At 39.3% G+C, this 15639-nt stretch overlaps 1 protein-coding gene across 1 annotated transcript in view; it reads left to right on the forward strand.

The window, feature by feature from the left end:
- The window catches only part of LOC140127303 (cholesterol side-chain cleavage enzyme, mitochondrial-like), a 49640-nt gene extending 34448 nt beyond the window's left edge, over nucleotides 1–15192 (forward strand). The window contains exons 3-9 of the mRNA XM_072147836.1: nucleotides 28–227; nucleotides 2356–2559; nucleotides 7884–8038; nucleotides 12187–12353; nucleotides 12435–12513; nucleotides 13232–13423; nucleotides 14860–15192. Of these exons, the coding sequence (XP_072003937.1) occupies nucleotides 28–227; nucleotides 2356–2559; nucleotides 7884–8038; nucleotides 12187–12353; nucleotides 12435–12513; nucleotides 13232–13423; nucleotides 14860–15003 (1141 nt within the window). The 3' untranslated portion in view covers nucleotides 15004–15192. The remainder of the gene's footprint in view (nucleotides 1–27; nucleotides 228–2355; nucleotides 2560–7883; nucleotides 8039–12186; nucleotides 12354–12434; nucleotides 12514–13231; nucleotides 13424–14859) is intronic.
- The last annotated feature ends 447 nt before the right edge of the window (nucleotides 15193–15639 follow it).

Raw genomic sequence — 15639 nt, forward strand, 5'->3', positions numbered from 1 at the left:
GATATACTTATTATTATTGTTTTTTAGGAGTGGAGAAGAATGGCGCTGCCAAAGACTATTACTGAATCGGGAAGTCTTCTCTGTGGCAGGAATGAATCGTTTCCTGCCCCTACTGGACAGTGTTGTACAAGACTTTGTTTGTAGAGTTTACACTCAAGTGGAAAGAAGTGGTCAAGGAAAGTGGACAACTGACCTGACCAATGAGCTCTTCCGATTTGCTTTGGAGTGTAAGTTTCGATTTGTCCTGTACTCATGCCAATCATTTATTAAAGATATTGGGTACATTATAGACTATATTCAATGGTCACAATACCTAGATCTTTAGAGGTTTAACAAATGAGGAGTAAGGATAGCCATACATATAAGAGAGCTCTGTGCAGAAACATGATATCAAGTACATCTGACAATAGATTATCTCATAACAAAAGGATTGTGTAATCCGAAATCCATCAGCCCAATCTCTCTCTGTCCCAACACTTGCCTCTATACACATTAGATGGTTGTCCAGTACCACCGCAATTGGCAGGCTGGGACGAAACTAGTCTTATTTGTATTGTAAGCTTTAGATTAGCATAAGGAAAAGGATCCTGGCTCTTACTAATTCTTTAGAGTTTTTATTTTATTCTGTAACATATATGATATCATACAGTTGGTCAGTCCAAAGACTTTTTCAACTGCTGGAAAAAGGGCCAAAAAAACATAGCATAAGTGCAAAGTGGTGGTATCTTTACCATATCACTTGATATCTTTCCCCTACACATGCATCACCCTAAACAGCCATCAGGATTCTGTGGTTTCCTAAGTCTGAATTAATAGTAATGTGGGAGGTCAAAGGTCCAGGCATCTATGTTACACTAAAATGAAACCAGTTAGTATCACTAAAACTACTATTCCAAAAATATTACAACATTTTGAAGACTTGCTACTGCCTGTCAACATTGGAAGTAAATTAGGAAGACTTGTGGTTTACTTTGTATTATAGTAAATATAGTACATTCAGCTGGTCAGAGCATTGATAGTAATCCCAGAGAAGCAAAGAATTTCTAGGGCCTTGTCTCACAGTCTGGCTGAGACCCTGAATGCCTCATTGATCCCTTCTATGTCATGATGGCTGTTAAATCTGTCTATCTCTGTCTGAGATCTATTGCCATACATGCAGAAAAGATTGTGCTGTACTAGTCTCCAGCAAATCTGCATGTTTAAAGATGAAAACCGCAGATGATATCCCTGGTAATCATTCCCAGCATATTACAAATAGTCATATGAAACAGATGTTGTGAAACTAAAGTGTTCCGGGCCTTAAAGGGGCAGTATCAGCATAAGAAAGTTCTGCAGGCTTTCTTCCTGAAATAACGTTGAACCTGTCCGTGAGTTGTGTCTGGTATTTCAGTTCAGTTCTAACTACATCAGATACAGAAAAATCCTCTTCCTTAGGGTGCGCTGGAGTGGAGGTGACCCCTCCCCCTACCATAGAGAAAAGCGACGCACGGCCCGCACATACGAGGAAAGATAGAGCATGCTCGATCTTTTCCCCGTGTGAGGCGCGGATCAGTGCCACACATCCCCACAGAAGGCCATCTGAATGTACCCTTAGTATTATTATTAAATGTCCGTTACTGTTTTTGCAGCAGTTTTTTTGCTCTAAAAGGAAGGGTCTTGAAATAAAAACTTTCCATTTATTTAAATATTCTAAAATGAGACAAATGTAGCAATGGATTTCAAAGACCCACTCGTTTCACTATGTTGTGTTAACCATGGTCTGTGAGAGAGAATGTGAAATCAAAGGTGTTAGTGGTAGGCAGGGGTGCAGCAGCCATTAGGCTACTTGAGATTCTTGCCTCAGGCAGCGCCATCTGGAGCAAGAATGGGGCAGCATCAGGAGAGCAGTCACCTGCTACAAACTAGAACTCGACACATAAAAAAGCGCTTCTTCACAGCTGTCCGCATGGGTGTGAGACACTGCATGAAGAACCCATGTGCTAAAAAAAACGTATATAATACTACTGGTGGCAGTGGTAGGGGGGGTGTAATCTATAGCTCGCCCCAGGCAGCAGAGCATTAAGGTTCACCCCTGGTGGTAGGCATAATGTAGCAGACACCCATTTGTATGGAGAGGGCTCAGCCCGATACAGTGGTATAATATTTTGTTGCGCTCATTAAATTATAAACATGGTATAAGTAACAAAGTTCATCGAGTAAGTTGTAAAGGTACAACTGCAAGGCCAGGGTTTTATAGCAGTAAATGTAAATGTCTGTCACAGTGACACGTTTGTTGTTATTTGGTGGTAGCACATTCAAAGAGAAATATTTGAATAATAATCTGCAGTGTTTCATGTAAATTTGTTTTTCCTACAGCTGTTTGCTATGTGCTTTATGGGCAACGCCTTGGTCTCCTGCAAGATTACATAAACCCTGAATCTCAAAAATGTATAGACTCTGTTACTGTCATGTTCCACACTACCATCCCCATGATTTACATCCCCCCAAGCCTCCTGAGGTTAGTCAACTCCTCCATTTGGAAAGATCATGTGAAAGCCTGGGATGCTATCTTTAACCATGGTAAGTTAATGTAATATAGCCAATTATGTTTTCTGTGCCCTTAATATATCCACACAATCTCAAATATTTGTAGTTTGAGTAATCTCATCAAGATAAAATGTTTCTTTCAGTACAAACACTTTTCCATGACCTGTGGATATGGGATGAACCCTCACTTTATTTTAAAACAACTTAGACAAGAGAAAAACAGGGTGTCTGGAAAAAATACATAACCACAAAACTTAATGGGTCAAAATGGCCACAGCTTTATTTGAATCACTGGAATAAAACAATCAGAGGAGGAGTCAGGTGACATGCTAGGGGTGGGATTAACCAATACTCCAATCCACAGCTGCCTGACAGCACCGAGCCAGACAGCAATAAAGAGGGGGGGCACGCTCTGGCTTGCCATTCTAGCAGAGCCGGTACACTTTAAGGCAGTGATGGCAAATCTTTTAGACACCCAGTGCCCAAACTACAACCAAAACCCACACATTTTTCACAAAGTGGCAATGCGACTAGTAAGCGACCGCCCGCCGTGTATTCTCGGCGGCGGCCGGGTTCCGCTGCATGGAGAGGGCTCACGGGCTGAGCCCTCTCCATAGCCGGTAAGTCCTTGCTGCATATTGCAGCAAAGACTTACCGGTAACACCCGCAATCAGTGCTAGTGTTATCGCGGGTGCAATCGCGGGTGTTATAAAAATATAGAAAAATCTATAAAAAAGTGATCAAAAGGTCGTACAGTCCTAAAAATGATATCATTGAAAATATTATCAAATGTTGCAAAAAAATGACACCACCCACAGCTCCGTACAACAAAGTATAAAAAAGTTATTAGCGCCATAAATTTGGTATCCCCGTAATCGTACCAACCCAAAGAATAAAGTAGGCATGTCATTTGGGGCGCTCAGTGAAAGCTGTAATATCCAAACCCACAAGAAAATGGCGCAAATGCGTTTTTTCACCATTTTCACTGCCTTTGGAATTTTTTCCCCGCTTCCCAGTACACTGCATGAAATATTCAATACCATCACTATGAAGTGCAATTTGTTACGTAGAAAACAAGCCATCACACGGCTCTTTACGTGTAAAAATAAAAAAGTTATAGATTTTTGAAAGTGGAGAGTGAAAAATGGAAATGAAAAAACAGGAAACCGGCCCTTTAACCAGTTAAAATGTATAGGCACCTGAGGACACCAATACAGTAGAAAGAAGGAGAAGTAGTTTGGATTATCATTGTAGCTTCCTTCTACAATGGCAGCCTGGGACTGCAGGGGGTGTGAGTCCTGTCTGGCAAACTCTGCCCTGGGTTGATGGCAAGCGTGCCCATTTAGAGGGCTCTGAGTGCCACCTCTGGCACCCGTGCCATAGGTTCGCCACCACTGCTTTAAGGGCACCAATAACCCTAGTGAAGATTATCCCTTGTGTGCTTTACCACTGTGCCCGCCCCTGGCTGCTTTTACCATTAACAAACCCTTGAGGCTGGCCACTTCCAAAGCTCAGGCTGTTCACCACCATGAGGTTTTACATCCTCTATAAGTTAAATAATTCCACCAATAACTTGCCTGCACCTTTCACCTGACTCCTCCACCGCCAAATAAATATATGCATATATATATATATATATATATATATATATATATATATATATATATATATATATATTTTTCCCCCTCATTTTTATTTCTTTATTTTTTTCTGTTTAGATATTTTTTAAATAAAAAATTTTAATTAAAAAAAGCCAGGAACATAACATTGAGAAATTTTAATCTCCAAGCAGAAATGTTAAATATGGGCAACCTCTGACTCACAAAGCGCTCAGGAGAGCGCTCAGGAGAGGTAAAAACCCCTGTGGAGGAAACCTCTAGGGAACCACAGCTGAAGAATTGCCCTACCGTTGGGCTTAGGAGGATATCCCAACTTCATCTCATCAACTGTCAATTAAGAAATTTACATGAGTCAAAGTTCAACAAATAACAGACAATCATTTTCATAGCATTATACATGTAATTGGTAAATAACCAGTTGTAAATTACTGATCGAACAGGGTGGGTGGGAGGGACATGTTTCTTTCTGCTCTTCTAGGGAGAGAAAAAGATACAGGTTAGGAAGTGACATCTACTCCTGAGTCCCTCCCTCCTCACATTACTACACTATACAGTACCTACTCTGTTTTTTTTAAAGTGGACCATCATCTTACATCAATACTATCACATAAAATTCAGGTGTTATAGGTCCCCCCTTACCACCGGGGGCGTAACTTGGGGGGTGCAGAGGGTGCGGTCGCTCCCGGGCCCAAGAGGCTTAGGGGGTCCATAAGGTTTCACTTTCCCATATGAGAAGACTAGTACTATAAACCATTCATTAAAGTTGGGGACCTGGCACAGACTTTGCACTTGGGCCCATCAGCTTGAAGTTACGCCACTGCTTACCACCGTCATGTTCCCCCTTCGCCTATGGCTCCGGAGTATGATAATGACACTAAACAATCTGACATTCATACATGCATTTTTCATTGTCTGATTCTTCTTTACAGAAGCTTGTTTTGAACACAGAAAGAAATGGTTCTCTCTCTATATAAAATACTTACATAGAAGATACAAAATACAACAGGTAAAATAGGTAGAATATCACTAAACTAATTACCATAATAAAACAATGTTAAGCATTACATTTATTACACCTATTTATCACATCTATTACTAAAGGTTTCTGTGCTATCCTACTTTACTCTTAAAAACGAAATTCTGACCCTTTATTTTACTGGCACACAGTACTAGCCGATGGAGATGTAGAAGAAGGAATAGATGGAAAGCAACATGTATGTGTTTTCCCCTTCTAAGGTACAGGTATATATAGCTATATCGCCATATACCTGTATACTGCGCATGTAAAGAAAACATTATTATGAGGGTATTAGGCTCATAAAATCACTCTCTCTAGTAAAAGGTAAGCTTGTGGCTGACTCCACTGTATTGCTCCCTTTGATACCAGGATTCCCGATTTTAAATCTGAAACATTATGGCCCACATTTATCAAAGTGTCTGCGCCAGTTTTGTGTCGCGGCTGTGTCCGACAAGACAGAAAAAATGTGCACCAAAAGTGGCGTGTTAGTACTTAGTTTATGCTGCAGAATTAAGTACTAAGTGCACCAAGAAAAAAAATGCTGCATTCTGTCTGAGGAGTTCAGGGGGTGCCAGATTCATGAGGAACATTCACAACAATACATGAATCTGCTAGAAAAGTGGGGTAACAGTATGGAATAATAAATTCGTCACACATCTAAAGAATACTAATGTTTTGAAAATAAGAAAAGAGATGTGTATGGGTGACACGAAATAAGCTTTATTGGTATAACATTTAAAACACACTTAAAAACCCAAAAATTGGGTGCATATCATAAAAACTCCCCAAAATAACCACATAGACAAAATAGATGACAGAGTAAGCCACAACAGATAGTATTAAAGTAATTAGTGGTCTTAGAAGATGCACAGAAATACCTAGGACCAAGGGTCAAAGAGGTTTTTTCACACAGAGGGTAAATATTATAAACATGAGGTCCAATGCAAATAGAGTATAAACAAATAAGGTGCAACACTACATTACCATGTGAATAGATCTGGTCTGGGGAGGAATAGATGCCCCACGCGTATCGCCCGGCTCGCGGGCTTCGTCAGGGGAAGTATTTGTTTATACTCTATTCATCTATTTTGTCTATGTGGTTATTTTGGGGAGTTTTTGTGATATGCACCCAATGTTAGGGTTTTTAAGTGTGTTTTAAATGTTATACCAATAAAGCTTATTTCGTGTCATCCATACTTATCTCTTTTCTTATTTTCAATACATTAATACATGAATCTGGAGCTCTCTGCACAGTTTACACTGTTTGTATTTCATGTGGACCATTGGCTGATGCAGTGTGAGAGTACTGAGAGGAGAATCTGTCCCACACAGAAGGGAGGGGGAGAAATGCCTCCAGTGTTAGAGAAAAGCTTACTGTAGGAACAAGAAACTTAAGAATGATGTTGAAATGTTTAATGGAATGTTTAGGAAACAGATTACATTGAAAACAGATATAATTTACAAACAAATTTTGTTGCCAGGCAAAATTTCACCAATCTTTTCCTAAAACACATATAAAAAAATAAATAAAACATAAAACACAGGCATTCCAAAGTCAAAAAATGCTAAATTGCTTCTTTAACCAATGATTGACATCTCTCAAAGAAATAAAATGTAGAAAAAAATGGGAGCACTAGTACACATAGCCATATCCTAAGTGTACTGAGAATCGTAATTGTATAAAGATCTCAATAGATTTTTCTCTATAATGACACATTGCATGGAAACCGCAAATGTCTGGAAATCTTCCAAATGCCTTAATGCTTCTTTAACTGGGGTGATTTCATTTACATATTCACCTATTGTACCCCCAGTGGTTTCACATAAACATGTCACTGGTATTTTTCATAAATGAAATGCCCCCTCATTTGTTATCATATTTACAGTGCCCTCCTAATTAATTTATATACATACACAGCCCTACTGAGTCGCTCTTGTAAGTGCCCCATAGCAAACTTCTGAATAGGGCCCCTTAAAAAAATGTCATTAAAAATACACCATATATGCATACAGCATGTACACACATACATACCCATAAACACCCATGAATCATACACACATATGCATATACATTTAGAGCATATACACATCACAAATACACACCTACAGCATATTTACATCCAATATCCCAGATGCTGGGGTACACCTCTGATCATCACCCACTTTTGTAAAACAACACTGTTGTGCTTTGACCTATTGTAAGGCATTTTCCTACACCGTATTTTTCGGACTATAAGGCGCACCGGATTGTGAGGCGCACCATCAATAAATCCCTGCTAAAACATCTAGGTTCATATATAAGGTACATCGGATTATAAGGATGAATGACCAGCAGGTGGCAGACCTGTGCACTGTTCAAGGCAGCTGTCTGTAAGTACGGTTCATATATAAGGCGCCCTTAAAGCGAAAAATATGGTAATAATAATAATAAATAATAATAATAATTTCTTTATTTATATAGCGCACACAGAGTATGCAGCACTACACAGAGCTTGTCAAATCAGTCCCCGTCCCCAATGGGGTTCACAATCTAATAAACCTACCAGTATGTTTTGGAGTGGTGGAGGAAACCGGAGCAGCCGGAGGAGACCCACACAAACACTATGTTTTTCAAACAATAAAACCTTGTTGAAATTAAAACAGCCCTGTGTGTCATTTCTAAAAATCTAATATTAATGCCAAGTCCACTTATGCACAATTGAAAATGTTGTCTCTCACAGCTGATCGCTGCATACAAGGTATCCTGAGATCCTCAAGGCATCATTCAGACGATACATTTTCAGGAGTCCTTTCCAGTCTTCTTTTTCAGAATCAGCTTCCACTTGAGGACATTAAAGCTAGCGTTACAGAACTGATGGTAGGAGGCGTGGACACGGTGAGAAATTGAATGAAAACTGATTGTTTTCTATAAAATAATAATGTTTCTGTTATGGAATGTGGATGATGACTTATTCCCTTTTTATTGTCTCATTGATAACCCCAATGACAGATGCATCAATAAACTGTTGCACTGTTACCCTGACAAAAGAAATAAAATGATCTGATTGTATTTTATATCATACACATTGATCCGTTAGTGTCCATTCAATGAGGTGGTCCACTTTCTGCAAATAATTGACATTGTTTGTGTAAGTAAAAGTTATACAATTTTCCAATATTCATCACGGTTTTCTAGATCTCTGCTTGCTGTCTTGCTATAGGAAGCTTCTTTGTTTAGTTTCAGTGGTTAGAAATCTGTCCGTGGTCATGTGATGTCACACAGGTGCACGGCTGGTTATAACACACAGCTCTGATTACTCTCTGTGATACTAATGACCCGTGCACCTGTGTGACATCACATGACCATGGACAGATTTCTATCCACTGGAGGTAAACATGAAGCTGAACTGAAGCTCTCTATCTAGAAAATTGTGGCGAATTGATAGAGAAAGTATATAGGAAGTATAACTTCTTACTACACAAACCATATCAATTATTTGTGGACAACCCCTTTAATGCTATTAAATATGAATAGAATGTTTATTTCATATATTCACATTACTGAATATGTGTTTCTCCAATCCATTGCCTTTTACATTTCTGCAAGTTTTTTTTACCAAGTTTCCAAAAAGGCACTTAAAGGGATATTCCCATTTCAGCAAATAAATATTATTGTTTGTATAATGAAAGGATCTAAAAAAACACCCCAAGGAATTGATGCAGAAAGTATTTTGGAAAATTGCATAACTGGATAACTTTACCTTACACAAATCACTTGCTGAACGTGGACAACCCCTTTAATATTTCATGCTGTGTACTGGGAAACTGGAAAAAAAATCCACACACTGTAAAATTGATGAAAAAATGTACTTGTTCCATATTCTAGCAGGCTTTGTTTTTAGGCCTTTCCCTGCATGCTCCAAATGACAGTTTTCCTTTATTCTTTGGCATTGGTACCTTTTCTATGGAAGAAAAGAATATTAGATATAGCATATTCTGACATCATTGTTTTGAGGCCCCCTAGAGTACTTGAACCCTAAGGGGTCTGATCACTTGTACAATATACTGCAATACTACCATTGCCAATGGTATACTCTTTAACAGATCTTGCTATGACAGCCACAGGAACCTTACTGAGGGTCACGGCTGTCATAGCTACTGTTCGGTTACCTCTGAAGACGTCACAGGGCGCTGACCAAATCCAAGATGGTTACGCCCCTGTGTCATTGTCATTTAAGTGCTGCCATTGCATTTGATGGGAGCGCTTAAAAGGTTAACAAGATCAATGCCTTCACCAATTGTAGATGTTAGCCATGGGTGTTAGTTACATTACGCAGCTCAATGTTGTCTGTTAAGGGGTATTGAGCTGTTGTAGGGGTATGTTGTTAAAGAGGTATTCCCACAAACACAAGATTCTTGAATATGCTCAGGATAACAAAATAACACATTCTCTATTTCACTGTTGTCCTACCCCCACTTCACGTACCCCCGGGGTCTATGCGGAGCTTGACAGGCAGTTAAATGCCTTCCTACAGTTCAACAAATGAGACTGGGAGAAAGTCCGTAGCTTTAATAAACTGATGTAGGATTAAGGTGAAACTGAAGAAAAACAGGGATATACAGTACAAGCTATTAGAATAGTACAATAATATAACAAGAGCATGTTACATACATAACATTAGCATATAACAGGAAACAAGCTGATACATATACAGTCTGGGACCAAACATGGCCGACCATGAGGTTGGGCCTATCTGTGCAATTACAGTGCAATTACAGATCTATACATTACACTTCATATAAGAGACTTTATACAGAGTGGTCCTATAACTGCTAGTAGCTATAGATTCTTATAGACAGTCTTCTTACGGGCTATACTACAACAAGGGTTAAGATGGTTGAACATACGTCTCCTTTCTGTGTAGACATGAAGGGAACTGCCTTTCTCCTACCCACAATCCTTTGTATCTGCTAGTGGGTGGGGAAAACAGAATGTAAAGTAGTTATTAACTTTGGCCATTAGATGGCGCCTGCAAACAAACATATGTTACATAATGGACAAATTTATGAACATCATTTAACCTGCATAACATTTGCCAGTGGGCAGTACAACTGTCATTATCAAAATTACAACATTTCACATGTATAATTCCAACCCATCTTTATCAGTTCTGGTTCAATTTTTGGGCCAATTTTTGGTTGCCACGGGACGAGACCATAAACTTTCTGGCTTACGGTTGGGCAGGGCGGATTCTCATGAAAATCTTCTCCTTTCTGCTTGATGTAGTCTCTTTGCACTCAAGCCCCTCCCATCTGCATTCCAAGACCAGCTCACACACAGACACTTCCTGCCGGCAAGCAGCAGTGTGAGGAAACTAAATCTACAAGCTACAGGCAAGATAAGATCTTTATAGCAGGGGAAGGCGGTATAGCAGAGCTTACTGTGTATTTTATAGCTTAGATGTAACAGAGCTCCATAAGTGTGTCATTGTGTGTTATATCCATCCCATTGATCTCATCATCTCTCAACTCTGATCTGTCTCATTTTTCTTTTTTCTATATGTCAGATAATAGTACAATGTTCCTAAGCTAAAAGAAAGTGAAGACACCGCATCTCACAGCACTAGAGGGATCATGAAGTGTCTGCTTAGAGAGGTCCCGTCCCCCACACTGGGATCTTAAACTGACCATCACTGAGTTATAGGAGCTAAAACAGCAATAAAACTGTGTGTAAAGTAAGGGGGTAAAAATTATCTTTATCATGTAAACATCACTAGGGGATTGAAATTTTAAAACTTTCTTTCATGGGAAAACCACGTTAAGGTGTTAAAAATGTTTTCTATCTGCAGGGTAGAGGATAATATGTTAATTGGGGGGTCTGGGTGGTACTACCACATGAATCACAACAGGGGTCCAAACTATGTTGAGATGTCACTGGAAGTCCCATAGACAATGAATGAAGTGGCAGTGTGCATGCTTGACCTGTCACTTTAATGATTTAGGGAAAAGAACATTTTCTTGATTAGTGAGGAACCCAGCAGCTCACCATCCTGTGAATAGGGGGGAACTTAATGTGATAGAATAAAAAGTAAATTTAATTCACTGCCATGGCTTCTGCCATCCGTCTGTTAGGCGAAATACATTAAATCCATTAAAAAATTCAAATTTTTCATCTAATTTGAGGGCTGTGGGTGAGTTTGTTGACGGAAGTCATGTGATCCACTCTCTTTCACTTTCTGTGCTTCCTTGAACCCATATGCCCAAGGGTTGTTTGTAAAAACCATACCTAATTGACCTTGCGTACCCCTAGGGTGTGTGGCACGTCACATACCCCAAGTGTATTACTAATGTGGCTTCCTTTTTTTTTGTTTCTCGGATTTTCAACTCGGATTTAATATTATAACTAAATCCAGTGTATGAATTAAAATGGGGGAATCTTTTAAGAATTATTTATGAAAATTAAACAATACATTGATCTTGTGAACAATAAAAGTATTTATTTACTTGCCCGGTCCTGTCACGATCCAGTGGCACGTTCTCCGACGAGGATTCGGGTCTTTCGGCAATTCACTAAGGTCGTGCGCCCGATGTCCACCAGGTGTCGCCGCTGCACTGAGGTCCGCCGAGGTCCGCCGGAGTTCACCAACCTATTTCTGGTGTATGCGAGTGATTGATTTTGCGACACAATTCGTTTTTTAAATTCTGTGGTTTTCCCGAATCCGTTGGGTTTACCGACGGCCACGCACCCCGATTTCTGTCGTGTGAAAGCCATCGCAAAGCGGAAAAAGTCGGGAAACTCGACGAAAGTGTGGCCGCGGAGCCCATAGTAAACGAGCCCCATTGTGTCTAATCCAAGTTAGTACGGAAGCAGTTTATGGAACACAGGGAATAATCTGCCTATTTTCCTGCATTATTACAGCTAGTTGTGAGCAGGTTATTCTGCATACTGAGATAAATGTGTCTATGACGTACTATTCGTACTATATCGAATTAACTTGTATTCCACCATTGTATTCCACCATTATTCCTATGCTACGTTTGCAGACATCTATGACCCTTCAATGGACCATGTATGAGCTGGCACGAGCCCCAAGTGTCCAAGAGAAGCTGAGGTCTGAAATTCTAGCTGCCAGGGCAGTCTCTGGAAATGACTTGACAGAAATACTAAAGAAGATCCCACTGGTCAAAGCAGCTTTAAAAGAAACTCTCAGGTAAGGGCGGGAATAAACACTGGTGCATCTACAATACATTTCTACACACATACCTTGCTGATTGTCCCTTGTTTATTTTAGGATGCACCCTGTTGCTATTACATTACAGAGATATACCCAGAGGGATACAGTTATCCGCAACTACATGATACCAAAGGGGGTAAGCACCATCACACGAAAGGGATATATAGAAGGGATTGCCAACCAGGAGAGCTTTTTGAGGATCTGCAATGAAAATGTATTCTTGCCTGTCATGTAACCTGAATGCAGGGAAAACAAAGCTTTACAGAGATAACAAGAATCTATCCCGTAATCTGGAACTCTCTACCAAAACATGACAGACTGTCTTCCAACAAACCTTCAAAAAAAACCTGAAAACCCATCTGGTTACGATTGCCTACTACACGTAGTGACCCCGTTGCTATGCTCCTTCACCTTGTGTCTCAATCTCCCCTATGAGCCCTCACAGGCAGGGTCCTCCTTACAATTGTTTCCTAATCTCTGTAGTTTTTGTCTATTTTGAATGTAAAGCACCACAGAATTGGTGCTCTATAAATAAATAGTAATAACATGTTAATTGTTCACATGACCACTCAGTAAAACACATTTGTAGTTACATTAATAGCATTCCCCCACATAAATGGGAGCAGAGAAGCACAGGAACGGATGCTGTTCTAATTTTTGACCATATGGCAAATAACCTGGGAGTGGTTATTGGCAGTGGGGCCATTACTGCAATTCCTAGAACCTAGATGATTAATATGCTGCCGATTTTGTATTAGTTTGGTTACTAGCACTACATCTCCAAACGAATATAGCCATATTATTACTACTTACCGTATTTTATGTTTACTTAATATATCTTTCTCTTCTTGTAGACTTTGGTGCAGGTTGGACTGTATGCAATGGGTCGGAATCCAGATACCTTCCCCTCTCCTGAAAGATTTTCTCCTGAACGCTGGTTAGGCGAAGGATCAACTCATTTTAGAGGTCTTTTCTTTGGCTTTGGTCCTCGACAGTGTCTTGGCAGAAGAGTGGCAGAAATGGAAATGCAACTTTTCCTTATCCATGTATGTAAAATTATGTTAAATGCAAATAACAACAATGCATTCACTAATTTCATGAAGCTGTCAAGCAAGATAAAAAGTTGCAGGCCCTGAGCTACCTAAAACCCAGCCTTAGAAGCCATAGGGCCCACATAATATTTCAATGTATTGAATAGATTATTTAACCACTTGCTGCATCATGATGTTCCACATCGTCATGGTTGGCAGCAGGTGTATGAAGAAAGTAGAAATACAGAATATGATAGGATCAATCAGACCCCCTAGGGATCAAGTACCCTTGAGAGTCTAAAAATATGGTAAAAAAAGGAAAAAATTACAAACATTTTAATAAAAACCTAATAGGTCTATTCACCCCCTTTACTGAAGAACTGATCTAAAAATAAACATATAAAATCAGAAACATGTTAGACATCATCACCCCCCGAAATACCACATCTATCAAAATATAAAAATGGTTATTTCCAGTGTTGAACCCCGCAGTGGAAATTAGCACCCAAATGTCTGAAACTCCATTTTTGCCATTTTGAGACACGTAAAAATTTTAACAAAAAGTGATCAAACAGTCATACATCTACCAAAATGTTAGCAATGAAAACATCATCTTATTCCACAAAAAAAGCCTTATACAGCTCTGTACGCTGAAATAAAATCTTTTTTGTACAAAATATTTTCATTTTTTAATGTTCTCAAAGACAAAAGCCCCCCCCAAAAATGGGACTTTTTCTCATATATTCTGAAAAAGTCCTGTGAAAAACACATACCTTATGGGAAAAAGCATAAGAGGTGATTTTACCATCAACATGGACAAAGGTTTTTTACTGTAAGAGCAGTGAGACTATGGAACTCTCTGCCGCAGGAGGTTGTTATGGCGGACTCTATGTACATGTTCAAGAGGGGCCTGGATGTGGGATAAAACATTCATTTAATTCTTAAAGGTTGGACTTGATGGACTTGTGTCTTTTTCCAGCCTTATATACTATGATACTATGCTACTATGAAATCTACTAAAACATAATAAAACCTTTATAAATTTGGTATCTCTGTGATCGTACCAATCCAATCCAAAATAAAGGGCAGATGTCATTTGCACACAGTGAATGCTGTAAAAACAGGGTCCAAGTGAAAAAGGCACAAATGTTTTTTTTTTTAGCTTTCCAGTACACGGCATGCAATATTACATACCATCACTAAGATGTACAATTTGTTACGCAGAAAACAAGCCCATATACAGCTCTGTATACTGAAAAATAAAAAAAAGTTATGGATTTTTTAAATTGGGGAATGAAAAATGGAAATGCAAAAACTAAAAAGGGCTTGAGGGTGAACCTACAAAATTTCTTCACCAGATTACATGTGATCATACACTAGTAAGTAGCTATTCTTGAGAATACATTAACCATTAATAAAGATTAAATAAGAGTTTCCAATATTTTTTTTAGATACTGGAGAATTTCAAGATAGAGACCAACAAAACGGATGATGTGGGAACAACCTTCAATTTAATTCTCGTACCTTCCAGGGTCATTCAATTAACCTTGTCCCCTCTTTCACAAAATGGTCAAGAAATGCTGAAGTCTTCTTAGCTCATACACATGGTGATATAACTAATGCAGAATGTATATATTGTAAGAGGCTTTCATTTGGAGAACCTTGTCAAGAAAAGTTCATCTGTCATTTCAATAACAGACAATAAAATTTTGAGAAATACAGAGTTATCATCTGACATAATATTTATTTCCATCTGCTAAAACTGGTAGTCCCCAGGTAACGTACAAGATTTTGTAGGAAGGTAGGTTTGTTGTTAAAGGGAACCTGTCTTCAAGAAAATAAACTTTACTCACTCCCTCACTGTGCCTGAAAAGTGCCCCAGCTTTAATCTGCTGCCTCCCACCAGAAAACTGTTCTCCAAACTTTTTCTGCCTATGCTTGTGTTGGCCCCACCCACTAGTGTGTTAGCCCACCCATAACCACTTGGCCCCGCCAATCATGGGGTGCGTGAAATGGTGATAAGATTTTCAGTGTCCCATACAGCACTCACTGTTTAATAAACCATACAGAGAGAGGGCCCGCATTCTGGTAAGGACATGGAGAGGACTGGGGTTCAATGGCAGCCTGGAGAAAACATGACTCTTCTCTTCAGAAATTGACTAATTTATACTCATTTGCAAATCAGAAAAAAATCGTTGTAATTAAGGTACAGTGTCTCTGTAGCAGATAAT

The sequence above is a fragment of the Engystomops pustulosus genome, chromosome 4 (assembly GCF_040894005.1).
Source record: "Engystomops pustulosus chromosome 4, aEngPut4.maternal, whole genome shotgun sequence".
Taxonomy (NCBI): domain Eukaryota; kingdom Metazoa; phylum Chordata; class Amphibia; order Anura; family Leptodactylidae; genus Engystomops; species Engystomops pustulosus.